The 19,523-nt window shown below is 42.9% G+C and overlaps 1 protein-coding gene across 1 annotated transcript in view; it reads left to right on the top strand.

Moving 5' to 3' along the window:
- The window catches only part of SLC17A7 (solute carrier family 17 member 7), a 349,008-nt gene that overhangs the window by 113,346 nt on the left and 216,139 nt on the right, over positions 1 to 19,523 (top strand). The window contains exon 2 of the mRNA XM_082273561.1: positions 7,559 to 7,811. Coding sequence (XP_082129687.1) covers positions 7,559 to 7,811 — 253 coding nt within the window. The remainder of the gene's footprint in view (positions 1 to 7,558; positions 7,812 to 19,523) is intronic.

The raw sequence follows: 19,523 nt of genomic DNA, 5'->3' as shown, positions 1-19,523 counted from the left end.
TGGAAGTGTAGAGCCCCCTACTTAACATGTCTGAGAGGGCCCAATCTTAAAAGGACTTGGTGGCCTCCCGATCACCGGAGGAATTATGCTTAGGGGCCTTCCGGAAAGAGGACTGTCTAGACTTCCAGCTTTTCCAAAACTCTCTGCCATGTTTGTAGCTGCGCGCCTGCCTGGTGTGATCCGCATATTGCTTCCCTCGGAAGAGCCTGTTTCTGACCTATCAGACGCCTATCCTGGGGAAAGAACCCCGACCTACCCCCTATGGCCTGGGTTATAGCATTATCCAGCTTGTTCCCAAAGAGAGAGGAACCCTCAAAGGGAATCCGGCACCACACCTGCTTAGACGCAGGGTTGGCTAACCAGGGCGGAAGCCAAAGGGTGCGCTTGGTAGTGATGGAGGATAACATAACCCGAGCCAGAAGGTGAATAATGTTGATGGATGCCTCACCCAAGAAGCCCGATGCCATCTTCAACTCTTGAATGGTGGAGCTTCTGGCCACCTCTTCTGAGACGCTTCTGAGGGTCTCATCCACACCGTCAGCCCATATCTCCATTGCTTTGGACATTGGAGCCAGGGCTATGGCTGGCTTGCAGGCCATGCTGGCCATAAGATACACTTAAGATCTGAATCGATCCTTCTCTCCAAAGGGTCCTTAAAAGACACTTTATCTTCCAGTGGAAGAGTCACATGGTTAACCCCTTGTCGACCGCTCACTGAGCTGGTACTGCGGCAAAGTGGCTCGTTATTGTCTGGCGACGTAGACCTACGTCACCAGACACTCCCCTCTCTAGGCGGCGCGCGCGCGCCGCCGGAGGCTCGCTCCCGCTGTATTCAGACACAGCGGGAGTCAGGCCAGGGGAGGAGATGCGGTGATCACCGCCGCTCTTCCCCGATCGTCGAGGATCGAGTGAGGAAATTCGCCCACTTGTGTAAACAAAGCGGGCGGATCTCCTATGTGACAGGCAGGGACAGATTACAGGATTCAGCATAGCTGAACCTGCGATCTGTGTCTGTGTCACACAACCCCCTCCCCCCACACACGTCAGTAAGCATGAGGCATACATTTAACCCCTTGATCACCAATAAAGTTAACCCCTTCCCTGTCAGTGTCATTATTACAGTAACAGTGCATACTTATAGCACTGATTACTGTAGCAATGTCACTGGTACCCCCAAAAGTGTAAAAAATGTCAGTTAGGGGTCCGATCTGTCCGCCCCAATGTCGCAGTCCCGCAAAAAAAATCGCAGATCGCTGCTATTACTAGTAAAAAAAATAAGCAATAAAAATGACAAATCTTTCCTGTAGTTAGTAACCGCGATAACTTTTGTGCAAACCAATCAAAATACGGCCTAAAATGTTAAAAAATTTTGATTTTTAAATTTAAAAATTTTTTTTTTTCTTTCAAAATTGTCGCTCTTTTTTTTTAAAAAATTAAAAATCGCACAGGTGATCAAATACCACCAAAAGAAAGCTCTATTTGTGGGGAAAAAAAGGACATAAATTTAATTTGGGTACAGCGTCGCACGACCGCGCAATTGTCCGTTAAAGTAACGCAGTGCCGAATCGCAAAATAGCCTGGTCAGGAATGGGGTAAAATCTTCCAGTCTTAAAGCAGTTAAAAATACGCTCATTGAGAATTTTTTTGTCAAAGACATGTAGCTAAATACATTTTGGCCTAAATATATGACAAAGATTGAATATATTTTTTAACTGTCAAAGTAGAAAAATATTGGTATTTTTTCAAAATTGTTGCTCTTTTTTTATTAATATCGCAAAAAATGAAAAGCGCAGAGGTGATCAAATACCACCAAAAGTAAGCTCTGTTTGTGGGGAAAAAAGGACGTAAATTTTGTTTGGGTACAGGGTTGCATGACCGCGCAATTGTCAGTTAAAATCGCACAGTGCCAAGTAGCAAAAAGTGGCCTGGACGTAAAGCAGGAAAATCGAGCTTCATTACAGCCGTATCCACCAGAGTAGGGGGCTGTAAGTGCTTTACTTCATCCTCTTTGATAGAGCTTCAACATCTTGGAAAGCATGGAATTCTTCCTCTCCACCTTCTTCCACATGTCTGTAATAATCTCACCAATTCTCCCAAGAATGAGAAATTCAAATGATCCTTACTGAGCTGTTTAAAAAATGTTTAGGAGGAGAAACCGCTGGATCTTCCCAATCAAGAGCTTACCTTACAGCCTTTACCAGAGAGAGAATGAGGCCAAAATCAAACCCCAGACAGGGACTGTCTGTTTCCGAATCGCTCTCTGAAAAGAAGACAGCTTGGCTGAGAAGACTCCAAGAAATCCTGACTCTGAGCCTCCCTCCCAGGAGAGGGTGGTGGAACTGAGGCTGTACCTTGGTGGATGACCCCCAATTCAGTCAGGGAATCCTTAGGGACACATCCTACCATGGACTCCAATTGTTGATCTGTGCTCCCCCTTTCACCTGCCACTTGGGCAAAGCAATGGTCGCAGAGGGACTTTCCATCTAGGACCTGGAAACTGCATTCCCAGCATTTCCTCTTGTGAGGACAGTCAGAGAGACAGAAGGATCTGGGTGGAGAGGCTAAGTCCTATGGTGTCTGGAGGCGGAAGGGGATCTGTGTCTGGACCTAGAGGAGGAATGCCGATGCTGTGACTTCGAGTGACGATCTTCCTTGTATGCATTGCGCTGCCGATGTGACCTAGAAGAGCTAGAAGAAGCACAAAAAACAAAACAAAAAAGTAGAAAGAAAGACACCACTGCACTGCCCCCCCCCCCCACAACCTGCACCCAAGTTGGGACCCCTAAGGAAGTACCTGCCATGAGAGGGCTGGCCATAGGGGGGCGGTGACATTTTCCAACCTCAAGCTGGAGTGCAGACACTGGAAACATCAACAAAACAAATACGCCAAAAGACCAGCAATAATGAAAAAATAAAAAAATTATCCTGGCAGGGGACAATAGGAGACATCTGTCTCCAACTACAGCATTCAAGGAGGCGTTCCTTTTAACTTTCTTACTTAGTAGGCCAGCTGGACCTGGTTGCCAGCAAGAAGGATGTGATTGGCTCTGCCGAGTCACATGACAGAGCCTCTCCCACATTTAAGGGAGTGTGTGTATGGCACTGCTCTCTCTTTGCTGTTTGCAGTTGCATGGTAGATGTATGCTAGACCTGTGTGTGCTAATCAGCGTCATTGGTAAGACCACATTTAAAATAACTTTTCTTTTTTATTTTTGCTGGCCTTCGTAAAGACTGATGTACTTGGATGACTATCGTTTAATGTGTGATTCAGATGGAGCTGTGCCTCCTACAGGGGCTAGATTTGGGCTCCATCTGTATCCTTGCTCCCACAGGGACACAAAGCCGTACTTATATGACTAGGAGTCTTGCCTGAGCACTGGTCTCCACATACAGGCATGTGATGTATTTTTATATATCCCTTTTTTTCTTAACTTCATATAGTATCATTTGTGGGCCTAGGATTGGTATTCCCATAATTCCCATCATGAGCGATATGATATTCATTCATATATGCTTTAAGAATAGGGTGAATACTGGATTGTACTTAATCTGATGATTCCTATGATTGGATAGATTCCCAGCACAATTTTTTGTCATTTTTGTAATTCTTTCTATCCATTTTGTGAGACCACTTGTGGATGTTGTATTCTCCTATATACATGTATTTGAATATATGTTATAATTTCAGAGATATCAGTATTATCCTATTATCCAGCATCTTCCTGAAGAAGACTTGGATAAGTTGAAACGCATTGGTGCTTTGGACAAGAACCAATGGGACTGTACTCTGCTGTGCACTAACACTGTCAGGCCCATGCTGTGATGTGCTACATGGGTTTGATTGCCTATGGGGTTGTTTTAACTGTTTGTCATTTGAGTCCCAGTTTGTGTTGATATTTTAACTCATGTTAATACATTTATAACTTTTTATTTAACATTGTTCCTATTGATTACATGATTTTTGGCATCACTCAAAGTCCCACCTCTTCCCCTTCTGGCCTATTTCGCACCTAACTTTGGGCAATACAGGGCCACCGGCTGCAGCTGGGTTTTTTGGCCAGCACCATATACGCACCGGCACAGGTTTCTTTGATTGCCCCCTCCATACCCTGCTAAGAGCACTGGCTTAGTGGAGGTACAATGACCCTACGTCCTACGGCAGCTCCATGCCAGACCCTAGCTTGAACTTCTAAGGTAGGAACACACCCTCCAGGTGCTCCAGACGAGGGCAAAAAGGAACAATGATGCTGAAAGGGAACAACGATTTATGGGAGTGGGGTCCTATAGGGTAGGAGAGGAGGCAAACGTACCCGAACGTATGCTGCCATGGAGTCTGTCAGGAAAGTTTAATTTGGGTGCATTGTTGGATTCCTGAGTAATTGCATTCAATTGGCCTGGACCTGTAAGGGGGTGAAAGTGTCTGGACTTGTCTGCTTTGTATACATACTAAGAAGTGAACTCCGCGCTAAGGATATCCAAGGAAGGTGCAAGTGTAAATAGGCTGCAGCCTACCCTGAACTACAATCAAAACACTGTATAAAATGATGAATAAAAATTTGGGTAATGGCGCTGCCTGTATTAAAGTGTTGATATATGAATAAATAAAATAGGTGTACTATAAAATGTAATAAAAAATGTAATAAAAAATGTAGTGTACACTGAATCGGTGTGGCAAATAAATATACACAATGGAAATGTAAAAACGTATGAAAAAATGTAATATTAATAAATAAATAACCCCGTGATAAAGTGCAATTTGAGTGACAAGGTGAATATAATATATATATATATATATATATATATATATATATATATATATACACAAGTGATGAATCAATGAATAAATAAATAAATAAATAAATAAATATAAAAGTGAAGATATCAGAGTAAAGTGACAGTGAGTGTTAGGGATATTGCACTATAAATAAGATTTGGAAAGTGATTGGAAAATTAATAATATAAATATATAGATGTGACAACAAGTGGTGCAGTAAAGTGTACAGAAAGTAATTAACGGATATATTATAGTGCCTTGCTGGGATAAAGTCCTAATAGCAAATATTGGACCGGTGCTATATGGATAAAAAGGAGAAAATTAGTCCATAGCTTGATAGGTGCCCAAGTAGATAGTAAATCTCACAATAACCCTGTGGTGGGTGACTGGCGAGGTGTAGGGTGACCCCTAAGGTAGAAAGACCTACTAACCAGATATACCCACCCCACACAGGGGTATAGAGTGGGTATTAAGAAGTGATTAGCGCTCCTTTCCTTTGTCTCCTGATTCCCTTCTGTAGTGGGAGGGGGGTTGCGGGGCACCCCTGGGGGTCCGGGTGTCCCAAAAAAAGGCAGGCTCCTATGGTCCTCTCCTATTAGGATGGTGGAGTATCCAGTGGTCCGTGGGTGAATCCCAACCACTCGGTGGTGTGTAAGGGTAGGAGGGTCATAGAGGACAAAAAAGAGCTCGATAGTGTGATATCGTTTACCTTTTATTCAAGTTAGGTATTACAGTAAATGGGTACTCACACAGTAACAGTAGATACGAGCGGAATAACAACGTCCTGGAACGCAATGCGTTCCACCAGGATACCGGAACCGGAAGTGATGTGACGGCTCTGTACGCGTTTCGTCATCAGACATCATGTCACGCTGCAGAAGACGTCTGATGACGAAACGCGTACAGCGCAGTCACATCACTTCCGGTTCCGGTATCCTGGTGGAACTCAGGACGTTGTTATTCTGCTCGTATCTACTGTTACTGTGTGAGTACCCATTTACTGTAATACCTAACTTGAATAAAAGGTAAACGCTATCACACTATCGAGCTCTTTTTTGTCCTCTATGACCCTCCTACCCTTACACACCACCAAGTGGTTGGGATCCACCCACGGACCACTGGATCCACCATCCTAATAGGAGAGGACCATAGGAGCCTGCCTTTTTTTGGGACACCCCGGACCCCCAGGGACGCCCCGCAACCCTCCTCCCACTACAGAAGGGAATCAAGAGACAAAGGAAAGGAGCGCTAATCACATCTTAATACCCGCTCTATACCCCTGTGTGGGGTGGGTATATCTGGTTAGTAGGTCTTTCTACCTTAGGGGTCACCCTACACCTCGCCAGTCACCCACCACGGGGTTATAGTGAGATTTACTATCTACTTGGGCACCTATCAAGCTATGGACTAATTTTCTCCTTTTTACCCATATAGCACCGGTCCTATATTTGCTATTAGGTCTTTATCCCAGCCAGGCACTATAATTTATCCGTTAATTACTTTCTGTACACTTTACTGCACCACTTGTTGTCACATCTATATATTTATATTATTAATTTTCCAATCACTTTCCAAATCTTATTTATAGTGCAATATCCCTAACACTCACTGTCACTTTACTCTGATATCTTCACTTTTATATTTATTTATTCATTGATTCATCACTTGTGTATATATATATTTATATTCACCTTGTCACTCAAATTGCACTTTATCACGGGGTTATTTATTTATTAATATTACATTTTTTCATACGTTGTTTTTACATTTCCATTGTGTATATTTATTTGCCACACCGATTCAGTGTACACTACATTTTTTATTACATTTTATAGTACACCTATTTTATTTATTCATATATCATCACTTTAATACAGGCAGCGCCAATACCCAAATTTTTATTCATCATTTGTATACATACTGTCCACACATTTCAAGACAGTTGGTAATCCTGAAACCCCTTGAGATGTGGCTTTCAGCTTGCTTCTTGTGATAGAAAGACAACAAAAAAAAAAAAACAACAAAAAAAGTCTTCCTGCCTGCAACTTGAGGATTCTATTAAATTGGAACCGTTGTATGTGGTCAGTCTTTCTTGGTTGAGAAAAATATTTACACAGCATTTTATCTCCATGATCACTGTGCATAAGTTCCAGGTTTGAAGTTGAACCCCCCCTTTTGCTCAATTTTAGGCATTTTTATAGTATGGTGAGAAGCTAGGAAGCTTGTGAAGTCCTTGCTGCAGACTGTGACTACACTGGGCAAATTTCTCCTTACTTTTTTATCATTGTGATGCCAGAACACAAAACACGTGAAATGGTGGTCACTGGGGCAGGCAGATACAGACATCAAGAACAACATGACAAAGGTTTCTCTGGCCCCACTCTACATTTGTTTCTGCCCCTGTGACCCCCCGAGGTTCTAACCCTGTTGCACTTTAGCCCAAGTAAAAACATAAAGGGGTTGATTTAGTAAAGATGAAGAGTTCAAAATCTGGTGCAGCTGTACATTGTAGCCAATCATTTTCTAACTACAACTTGTTCAATTAAACTTTGACAAAAAAAAAAAACGGAAGCTAACTGGTTTCTATGCAGAGCTGCACCAGATTTTGCACTTTTCAGTTTTCGTAAATCAATTCCATAATCTGGATTGGCCTTTAAACACCTACTGTATAAAGATGCAAAAATATGTGAACATGAATGTATAATATAACTTGTAAGTAGCATCTATGTAATGTGGCACTGTTGGCATCAGACAAGTTTCAAAATTACTTATTGTTCATTACAGGATATTGGAGAAACGACAGAAAACTGGAGAAACGATCGAGCTTACAGAAGAAGGGAGGCCTGTGATTAAAACTGAGAAACGCCAGCCTGTAGTAGACTGTACATGTTTTGGACTGCCCCGTCGGTATATCATTGCCATCATGAGTGGATTGGGGTTCTGTATATCATTTGGCATCAGATGCAACCTTGGAGTGGCCATTGTTAGCATGGTGAATAATAACACAGTGTACAAAGGAGACAAGCTCGTTATGGAGGTAAGATCCTTAAGAGAGTCTTAAAGATTCTATAAAGTGGTTGTAAAGCCATTATATTATGATGGTACAATCGACTCTGGTAAATAAGGACACGTGCATCACTGCATGTGTTTCATAACAAATATGCCAATTTATGCCTGATTTCGGTGCTCACATAACCGCTCACTGCTCTCCTCTCCTGGGCTGACAGCTTCAGTGGGCGGGGCCAAGAACTCCCGCTGAGGTCATCCGGGAGGAGAGCAGCGAGGAGTCAAATGAGCGCTGGGAGGCTCTCTAAAATCAGATAGAAATTGGCATATTTTTTATAAAACACATGCAGTGGGACACATGTCCTTATTCAAAAGAGGGGATTGTATCATTATAATATAGTTTTATAGCAGCAGGAGGGGAGGAGGTGGGCACTGTCATGAGCTGACAGGCAGGGAGGGGGGGGAGAGGACAGTGAAGAATAGAGGAGAGCTGCGGATGACCGTGGTCAGTTTACAGGAGCAATGGCAGAACTAGGCAGGATCAGCCAGGTATTTTAGGTTACACAAAGGGCCTAATTACACAGCATACGCAATGTTCTGTATAACATGCTTTAAGGGAAAATTATCCATTTTTCTTTTAAGGGTAACAAACACTTTAAATTCACTTGGTTAGTATTAAAAATTCACCAACCAATACAACAATGCCCGGAGACAGTATGACTTTTGGATCTTCTGCTTGCATTGGTCTGATTCTTTCTAATGTTTGTGGTGAGAAGACCATCCAACATTTCTTCAAGGCAAGCAGTCTGCCAGATTCCTGGGGCTAGGGGAGGGACAAGAGAACATTAAGTCAGGAAATTGTTTACACTTTCACTTAGGTCTTGTTCATTCTATGTCCATTGAGCTGCGTCAACTTGTATTAATTAAAGCAGGGTCAAAGCAAAGGCACACAGAAAACAATTATTTTCCCTGTTTAAACCGTACAAGTGTTTATGCTGCAAAAAAATGCAGCATGACTACATTTTTTTCACGGAACACACAATGGAGGCAATTTACTAAAGGATTCTGCATACAATATGAAGGTCAAGTTACTCATTTTCAGAAATATCACATGAGATAATAAAGGAGCCAATTCATCAAGATAAAATATTGAATATGAGGTAAATACTGCACATTCGTTAAAAATGTAGGGTAAATACATAAAAAAAAAATGAAAAAAAAAAAAACAAGAAATTAATTTATTAGAAGTCAATTCAGTCAAAAAACACACACATTTGTTATTTATTGTATAAATAATACGTCACGCTCAGTGAATAAAGAACAAATGAAAGTCCAAAGATAAAGTGTCAGATTCTCAAAAAGATTCTTTACAAAAATATAAAGCTTAAACACCCTAAAGTGCACCAGCTTAGGAGAATCAAAAAGAAAGTGTATTCACCACAATCGGTGTTGGATACACTTTCTTTTTGATTCTCCTAAGCTCGTGCACTTTAGTGTGTTTAAGCTTTATATTTTTGTTGTGGGGTTTTATGCTATGGCGTCCCTCTTTTATCTTATATGACTCCATGCCATCCAATCCTGTGAGTTCAACCAGGGATATCTACAATCAAGTTGATTCTGATGTAATACCCTGCTTTTACTAACCACAAGTCTGGTAAGCATATTACCTAAGGGAGCCTGGATTTCTCCATTGTGCTGACCCAATTATCTTTACAGTATTTTTTGGATTACTCAAGAGACTATTTGATCACTTCACCTATTTACTTTATATTAGGACTTGAGAATCTGACACAACACTTTATCTTTGGACATTCATTTGTTCTTTTGTTCTATTCACTGAGCGCAACTTATTATTTATACAGCTTTTGAGGGTGTGGTCACACTTGAAGTTGCGGCTTTATTATTATTTTAGCTTTAGCGCGGTTATTTTTCCCTTTTAATTTGTTATTTATTACCTGGTGTAGTCAACCAGTATTTTAGTAATGCTCAAAATAACAAATGTGGGAAACTCTGCACTGGCTAATAAGTTTAAAACACAGTGCACTTACGATCTGTGGCGGTTGTCAGTGTTAATTTAAGGACACCCCAAATCCAGGTTGCAAACGCAGTGCATTTGTCTGCACCAGATTGCATAGTACAGTAGTACCATGCAATCCTGTTGTTTTATGTTTTGTAAAATAGTGCATGCACTTCTTTTGGTGTGGTACAGTGCAATTTCAGCCAATTCACATAAATGAGCTGAACTCACACTTCACCTAGATTGCATGTGAATCACACAGGAACATGCTGTGCATTTTTGTGTGATTCACAGTGCGAATTGGCCCCAAGCTCAGGAATGGAAATAAATTATAACATTTCACCAAAGGGAGATTGTTCTGTGAATAAAAGAATGCAGGATGTGGAAACCTTACAAGCGGACCTGAACAAAATAACGGGGTGGGCAACTACATGGCAGATGAGGTTTAATGTTGAAAAATGTAAAGTAATGCAATTGGGGGCCAGAAACCAGAAAGCAAGCTACTCACTAGGGGGGGAACCTCTGGGTGAGTCTAGGATGGAAAAGGACCTGGGGGTACTGGTAGACAACAGGCTTGGCAGTGGCATGCAATGCCAAGCCGCTGCAAGCAAAGCCAACAGAATACTGGGATGTATAAAAAAGGGGATTCACTCCAGAAATAAAGAGATTATTCTCCCACTCTACAAGACTCTGGTCCAGTCACATCTGGAGTATGCTGTCCAGTTCTGGGCACCGGTCCTCAGGAAGGATGTGCTGGAACTGGATAAAGTCCAGAGAAGGGCAACAAAAATAATTAGGGGAATGGAGGACATCAGCTATGAGGAAAGACTACAAGCACTGAACTTATTCTCTCTGGAGAAGAGGCGATTGAGGGGGGATATGATATCAATGTACAAATACTGTACTGGCAACCCTAGCATAAGGAACAAACTATTCAGAGAAAGGGAATACAATAAGACACGTGGCCACTCACTAAAACTAGAGGAAAGGCGGTTTAACCTTAAACTACATAAGGGGTTCTTCACTGTCAGAGCAGTAAGGATGTGGAATTCTCTTCCACAAGCAGTCGTATCAGCAGGGAGTATCGATAGTTTCAAAAAACTATTAGATGGGCACCTTAAAGACCACAACATACAGGGGTATACAATGTACGGTTAACAGCAAACACACACACGCATCATAGGTTGAACTGGATGGACTGATGTCTTTTTTCAACCTCACTAACTATGTAACTATGTAAAAGCACACTAGAATGTTTTCACAGTTTTACAATATTTATGTGTGCATTCATTTACAGGGTTTAGGTAAGTAAAAGGAGGTGGTGGGGGGGGGGGGGTGGTGTTGAGGAGGAGATGCTGATGCCTAAGTATTTTTTTTACCTTGATGGGGAATGCATTAACGCTTTAGAACCACTACTCAAAAATTCATGCAGTATTCATCCCTTAAAACGTTTGTTACCCCAACACTTCATATTCTTGATATGTGCCTGCTGTACCATGTACTTATATGAGAATCTTTCCTGTTCTTTTTGTATTGCTTCCTGGGAACTCAGTGTACTCTCCTCCAATGATCAGACGTTTCCTGACATGCCCCCGCTGCACAGCTATTCACTGGGAAGCTCAGTCTGCTGCTGCTTCTCCTCCTCCAGCTCTTATGCAGCTGAGAACAGGAGGGATGTGATCTGTTATAAAAAAGGGGAAAAGGGTATTTATATATATATTTTTTAAATCTATACAAAAATGTTTTGCCTTTCATTTCTTTTTTAAACGGAATGAGCTGTTTTACAAGGTGTAGGTTTGCAATCACTTTAAGCTGCCTATGCATTATACAATTTGCTTGTACAATTTTCCTTTAGATTTACAAAAACAATATAATATGAGGTCAAACCTAAACACTTTTATTTCGTATGCAATCAGGCAGGCCCTTGCACTATATAGTTGAATGTAAATCAAAAGGAAATTGAATGAGAACATTTTATAATGTATGCCCAGCCTTAATGAATTGACCCCAATATGTTATAACATATGAAGCAGGGATCACAACACACTGTTGTGCATAAAGTTATTTAAAAATGAAAACAAGTGAAGATTGCAATGTGCTGTTGCAATGCATGGCAGCACACATACACAACAGACACCATTGTGCATGCTTTATGATGTGCATAGTTTACAGGTGTAAAGGAGCATCCCACTTAATTCTTTAACATGATCAAGCCTGGATATTAAGCTGGCCATTATCAGTTAAATGGGCCAGATTCAGTTAGAATGAGTCAATTGATTCCCTCATTCAATCTAAGTAGCATGGATGGCCACATCTCCCTTGCTGGTGCATGAGGTGGCTAGAGCATGGCTGGCAGGGCTACCCATGATTAGACTTTCATCTGATTCATTGGAATCATTCAAAATTCTAACAATGTATGGCCAATTTTAAGCTAGAAGTCAACGGATACACATGGAGGGATTTAAACCCCATATAAGAAGCAGGAAAAAATCAAAGGATAAAGTTTTTCCAAAACATAATTTGTGAATTCACATAATTTGTCTATGCTCCCCTGCTCCCAGACACAGCACCTGGCAATACACCAGTAATAGCTACGGTTAGGTTGATAGCCTCTGCTGCACTCCAAGAGTTGCTCACTACAGTCTACCATTAAGGCCAGAAATGTGTTCTGGTCAATAATGGTAGGCCAATTGCATATCCTTCCTTATGCAGCAATAGCAATTATATCACCAGCCGCTGTTATGGTAAATGAGGGGAACAGTGAACTAAAATTTTCTTTAACTGGTCTCAATGTTATATGTAATCCATTTATTCTGTACTATTCCTGCAGCTTTATAAAGAGGAAAGTTAAGGATATGGGTGAAACACTCACTGTTTTGCCCATGTGACTGTACTTTTCAAATCACATTGAACTTTTGTGAAAATTAGGACCCTTATCCTCGTGTGTTAGCTTTGTGCATTGAACTTGAGTTTTATTTTAAACTAATTTTTATTTTTATATATAATTTTACCAACCCTAAAAATGTAATCAAAAAATAAGGTAGGGAGATCTATTCTGCCATATATGGCCACATCCCAAAATTATTTTGGAAAATTTGGGGTTCCGTTCTAAAGAGAAATGGGAATTTACAGGCTCAAAGAGTGAACATATAATTCTGTTAAAAAGTTATAATTGTATTCATCAAACAACAATGATGTTATACAGTATACAAAATCAAAATGATTTAATAAAAATGGGGTACAATGTTACTCGTAGAAGAGTCGCATAGTGGTAATGTTACAATGACCATGAGTTAGCATAAGCATATGCAGTGTTTAACATAGCATTACATAACATTTAGTGCTATATACAGTGCTGTATACCCTTTTTTTTCCTTTAGTTGCTGTATTTTTTTTTTTGCCTGCCTCCTTTTTTTAAAATTGTCAGCCACAGTTTTTCTGACTGCCACACTGGTGTTTCCCCTTTTTTATTTTTTTTATAGTTTTTACATTTCTTTCAGCATCAGTCCTCAATTAAATGTACACCAAACACCACTTTTCATTTAATATAGTGCATACAATCACACATTTCGCATTTTCTTTCACATTTGGGTAATAAGCCCCTCCCCATCATGTCTTGGAGGCGAACAAGGAGAGGCCATGCCACTATGAGGGGGCCAGCAGCGTCTCTGTCCAAAGGCAAAGGTGGACGTAATCTGGCCTCAGGCAGGGCAGCACGTTTGTCTCTGTTTAGTGATTTTACCCGTGATATCCAGTCACAAAATGCAGAGAAGGGGGTGGACTGGCTTACTAAACCATCCTCATCCTCCTCATTCTCTACGACCCAAGCTGACACTAGTGCGTGGCCCACCACAGCTGCCAGAGCAGTTTATTTTGCCTTCTTGTCCACAGCTACTCCTGTCAAAGCCCTAGCATCATGCGTGGAGGAGTCAGTTAAATTATTTAAACACAGTGTCAGTGACTTGCCTCTTGAGGATGCACAGACATTACTTTGATGTTGGTTCTGAGGTAGAGGAAGGGTGATCTTACAGAGAGAGGAACACTGATAAACAACTTATTGGCAATCATGTTCCACCAGCTGCAGCGTATTGCCAAGTTGGCTCCTGTGATGATGAGGGTGCTAGATAGAAGTAAAGTGAAGGGAAGAAACAACCTCAACGAGGCAGGATGTCCTCCAGAGGCAGCAATCATAGAAGAGTAGAAAGCAGCCACTGTACTCTATCAGATTGTGAAGCTGTTATCTTTCGGCCCACTTCCCACAGCTGAGCAGTGTGAGCCTTTTTTAGCACATGTGCAGCTCATTGCATTGTTGCAATTTGCAATCTCTGCCACAAGCAGATACAGCATGGCAAACACAACAACAGCCATTTGGGTACCACATGCTCGACAAGGCATTTAACCTTCCACCACTTAGCCTGTTGGCAAGAGCACCTGAAAGCCACACACAAGGGACACAATTCTTCTTCTACTTACTCTTCACCTTTCATGTCTACCCCTGCTATATCTCATGACCTCTTAGCAGCCTCCACTGACAGGGATGATGATATATCAAACGGTGTCACAGGTCTTTGCAACATGTCTGCCAGCAGCACTCCACCAGCTGTAGAGTATAGCAGGCAAATTTCTCTGCCCCAGCTGCTGCATTGAACAAAAAATACACTCCCTGCCACCCACATGCCCAGTGTCTAAATTACAGCTTGTCCAAATTGCTAGTTTTACAACTCCTGCCTTTCCATCTGGTGGATTCTGCCCCCTTCTGTGAATTTTCAGAATGTACTGTACCACAATGGCAGGTTCCCAGTCGCTATTTCTTTGCCCATAAGGCCATTTCAGTTCTGTACCATCACATGGAAGGCAATGTTTTGTCATTTTTGGGCAAAGCAGTCAGCTGCAAGGTCCACCACATTACTGCTGACATGAGGTTCAGCAAGCATGGTCAGGTATAATATATTTTGTTCACAGCACAGTAACTCCGCTTGCAAATAGGAAAGATGCAGGACAAAGCTCAGTGCTGGAGCTTGCTTTGCCTCCACATCATCATACAGCTGGAGGTGATGATGCAAGCTCTGTCAGCTCCACGTCCTCCTTTTCCTTCTCTTCCTCTCTTCCTCCTCCATGCCCTCCTCTGCTGAATTGTCCTATGAACCACCAGTCCCCCCTAAGCGTTCAAGGGGCTATTCAATGAGTCAGGCTAAAAGATGCTATGCAGTACATCAGCTGGACTTTCTAGGAGACAGGCGCCACACCGTAGCAGGGATTCTTTCAGCTCTGCAAGGGCAGGCCCAGAGGCAGTTCAAGTCACAGAAGCTTGAGCCAGGAATGATAGCGTGTGATAATGGCACTAGCCTTTTGTCTGCCCTTCGGAAAGTTTACCACATGTGCCATGCCCAGCACATGTCCTAAATTTGGTGGTGCAGCATTTCTTAGAAAGGTATACAAGATTCTTCTAGTAGTCATACACAGCCAGTGCCTAGTTGGGTGAAATTCAGCTGGAATTCAACCGCCTGATTTGGGACATGCCCACCAGGAGGAACTTAACATTAGCAATACTGCACATACAATAGAGGGCCATCAACGAGTACCTGTGTGAGTATGGCACAGGGACAGGCTCAGGGCTGTTCTGCTTTTTTTCCCAATAAATTAGTACAAAAAGTAAAACTAATTACAAATGTATTAGTACAAAAAATACAAAAGAGTATATAATATACAAACAATGGTGGCTAGCCCTAAAAAGACTCCATCATACTTTTTTTTTTTTTTTTTATGTGTTCCTGTTGGAGCATACTTTCTATGGACTTCCTTTTCTCTCAAGGCCTACTTCATGCAGACACCATTCTTGCAATGCCACAGAATACACAAGAGGGAAGGGATAAGGAGGAATTGTTGTAACCCTCAGTGACCCAGAGGTCTCTGCTTCTCATGCTTTTTAGTGCATGGGCTCCCTTATTCTACAAAACCTGTGAAAGAACTTGAGAATTTATGGCATCAAGGAGAAGAATCATTATTGGTTGGCAACCCGCCTTGACCACCGTTACAAGGGGAAAGTCTCAGAACTCATTCTGCCCTTGCAGAGGGAGCACAGGATAACGTTATCTTGAGGACACCTTAAAGAGAAGTTTATGTAACACATTTCCAGACTCTGCTAGGTTACATTATCATGGAAAAGCTCGTTTTGAGGCTTCTGTTGTTCAAAGGAGGAGCAGTGGAGAAGGGGGCTGCCTCAGTAATGCATTTCAAAAAAATTTTAGTACTCGGCGCCCAGGTGTCAAGGTCTTACCTTGCCCTCCTGTTGGCAGCCATCTTGGACATGTGCAGACTGCTGCCTCTTATAGACTCTGATTGCATCACCACTTCCTGCTGCCTCGACTTTGCACATTGATGATGCTGCACACCTGACTATAGGTATCACCTGTTGGGTTGCAATCCTTGCCCTTGTGTTTGTGCTCCAAGGTGCATCTCTGCTAGCAGTCTTCTGTTCTCTGTGTTCCGCCGTGTATGACCTGGCTTGGCTGATGACTCTTCTGGCTCTTGACCTGGTTTTGGCTTACAACCTGACATTAGCAGAGGACTCGGCATCGGCAGACTACCTTCTTCTGGACCCAACCCCGGCTTGGGTGACTACCTGCTCCTGGACTGGACCCCAGCTTATTCCTGCTCTCTCTTCCTCACTCTTGCTCTGCGATTATTGTTGTTTTCTCCAATAAACTGTTTTATTTTATCTGCATCCCCATGTGGTCTGGTTTCCTGGCACCGTACACAAGGGCCATGAATCCTGACAATGCAGGTGCTCCTATTATCCCCATGCTGGTTACCAGCCTTGATCAACAAGATTATCTTTTGGGTCAGTTCGCTCAGGCGTTGCAGACTTTGCTTGCACACACAGCACACCTTGCTCCTGGTGCTGCTAGGCCGGTGGTTCCTCCTGTTGTTGTACCCGCTGCTGCTCCTGTTGCCGCTCCTGAAGCTGCTGCTGGAGTCGCTGTTAACAGAGGGATGACTGGTTCAGCGTCCCTCCTGCAGCACTATGGGGGTGAACCAAGTCAGTATTCCTAAACCAAGTGGGTAAATATTTTGAGATGGTTCCTCAGGCATTTCCCTCTGACAGGTCCAAGATGAGCTTCCTAATCTCGTTGCTCTTGGACAAGGCCTTGGCCTGGGCGAATCCCTTATGGGAGAACAATAATCTTGTAAAACTTGATTACCCGAGTTTTGTTGCCTCCTTTCATAGGGTATTCAATGTGTCTGCTCGCTCTGCTTCTGCTGATAAGCTTCTTCTGTCCATTAAACAGGGTATATGAACCATTGCCGAGTATGTCATTGAATTTCATATCCTGGCAGCAGAGGTGGGCTGGAATAATAAGGCTCTGGTAGCTGTCTTCTCTCATGGTCTCTCCGATGCATTGAAGGATGAGATTGAGGCCAAGGATCTCCTTGACGAGCTAAAGGCTCTCATTTCTTTCCTGATTTTGATCAATACCATGCTCAGGGAGAGACCATCATTTAAGGAGTGACTGTGGAGGCCTCCTACCAGATTGACTACTACATTTTCTTTCCCACCCATTCCTCCCTCACCTCCCACACCTCCTGGGGATGGTGCCTCTGGCTGTGAACCCATGCACCTGGAGTTCACTCACATTTCCGAGGCTGAGTGGGCCTTTAGGAGGAGAGAGGGCCAGTGCCTGTATTGCAGCCTTGGTGGGCATTTTCTATATTCTTGTCCTACCAGTCCGGGAAATGCTCGCACCTAAGGTCCTGTGGGGGGCAGATCGTAGGTGGAATTTCCATGTCCCTGGGTTCCCATAAAGATAAACCGCTAGTCACAGTTGTCCTCTCCTGGGCAATAGGTTTGGTGGTTACTCATTCATTGGTAGACTCCGGTGCTGCCGGTTACTTTATTGACAGTACGTTTTCTGCTGTGAATTCCATACCCTTGCAGCCTCATGTTACTTCACTAGTTATTGAGACGATTGATGGCAGACCCCTGCAACCGGCACAGGTTACCCACGAGACTGTTCCAGGGGAATTGGCGATAAGCGCTGTTCACGGAGAGTCGACCTGTTTCCAGGTTATATAATCCCCAAACTACTCGGTTGTTTTGGATTACCCTTGGCTTCAGAAACACAATCCGACCTTTGATTGACAGTCAGTCAAGATCCTCTCTTGGTCTCCACAATGTGGGGCTGTTTGTTTCCATGGGCCTTTTAAGGTACTTTGTACCTCCTCAAATTCAGTGTTTCCTACTGAATATCGTGAGAATCAAGATGTATTTGACAAGGTGCGCGTTGGTACTCTTCCTCCTCATCGTTTGTGCCAATGACTTGCAACCTGGTGCCATTCCCCCTCGTGGCAGGGTTTATCCTCTCTCAGTTGGGGAGAATAAGGCCATGGACGAGTACGTTACAAATGCACTTGCCCAGGGGCACTTTCGCAAGTACACTTCTCTGGCGGGTGCCGGTTTTTTATTTGTAAAGAAAAAAGGGGGGTGAGTTGAGACCTTGCATTGATTATAGGGGCCTCAATCCCATCACGTTCAAGAATGCATACCTGATTTGGTTGATTACTGAATTGTTTGACCTCCTCAAGGGAGCAACGGTCTTTACCAAGCTTTACCTAAGGGCATAACTTTTTAAGGATTAAGGAGAGCAACAAGTGGAAGACCGCATTTAATACCAGAACCGGTCATTACAAATCTCTGGTGATGCCCTTTGGTTTGTGCATTGGACCCGCTGTCTTCCAGGAGTTCATCAATGATGTCTTTCGTGATATGTTGCAGCAATGCATAGTAGTCTATTTTGACGACATCTTGATTAACTCGAACTCCATTGAATCACACTACCTGGATGTCAGACGGGTGCTGCAATGGTTACGTGAGAATGGGCTTTTCTGTAAGCTTGAGAAATGTGAATTCCATCTGTCTCAGGTTGCCTTCTTGGGCTACATCATTTCAGCTGAGGGGTTCTCCATGGACCCTCAGAAGGTTTCGGCTGTTCTACAATGGCCCTTACCCCAGTGGTCTCCGTTCCATTCAGGTTTTTCTTGGGTTTGCCAACTACTATCAGAAATTAATCAGGAACTTTTCTTCTTTGGCCAAACCTATCTCAGATCTACCAAGAAGGGCAGTGATTCCCACAATTGGATGTTTGCTGCCATCCAAGCTTTTAAGGCCCTCAAGTCTGCTTTCACATCAGCTCCCATTCTGTCTCATCTCAATCCTGGTTTGTCCTTTGTCCTAGAGGTGGATGCGTCTGAGACAGGAGTAAGCACGCTCCTGTCTCAGCATCGGACACCTGATGGACCCTTACTTCCTTGTGGGTTCTACTCCAAGAAGCTGTCCACAGCTGAATACAATTAGGAGATTGGAGACAGAGAGCTCTTGGCCATTATCCTGGCTCTCAAAGAATGGAGACACTTGCTCGAAGATTCTGTGGTTTCAGTTCTCATTCTCACTGATCAAAAGAATCTGACGTATCTCTCTGAAGCCAAGAGGCTCACACCCCGTCAGGCCAGATGGGCCTTATTCTTGTCTCATTTTAACTATATGGTCTCCTATTTGCCCGGCTGCAAGAATGTTAAAGCTGATGCCTTGTCTCCCCAGTTTTCTGATCACATCTTGGCTGCCATCTGCACCAATTTAACCTCTCCTCTTGAGGAACAGATCTTGGCTGCCCAACCTGATGCTTCCATTGGGAAACCTGCTGGCAAATGTTTTGTACCTGAGGGGTTGCG

The sequence above is a fragment of the Pelophylax lessonae genome (assembly GCF_965119305.1).
Source record: "Pelophylax lessonae genome assembly, chromosome: 12".
Classification (NCBI taxonomy): domain Eukaryota; kingdom Metazoa; phylum Chordata; class Amphibia; order Anura; family Ranidae; genus Pelophylax; species Pelophylax lessonae.
Note: the sequence above shows the minus strand (reverse complement) of the source record. Positions and strands in the feature narration are given on the sequence as shown.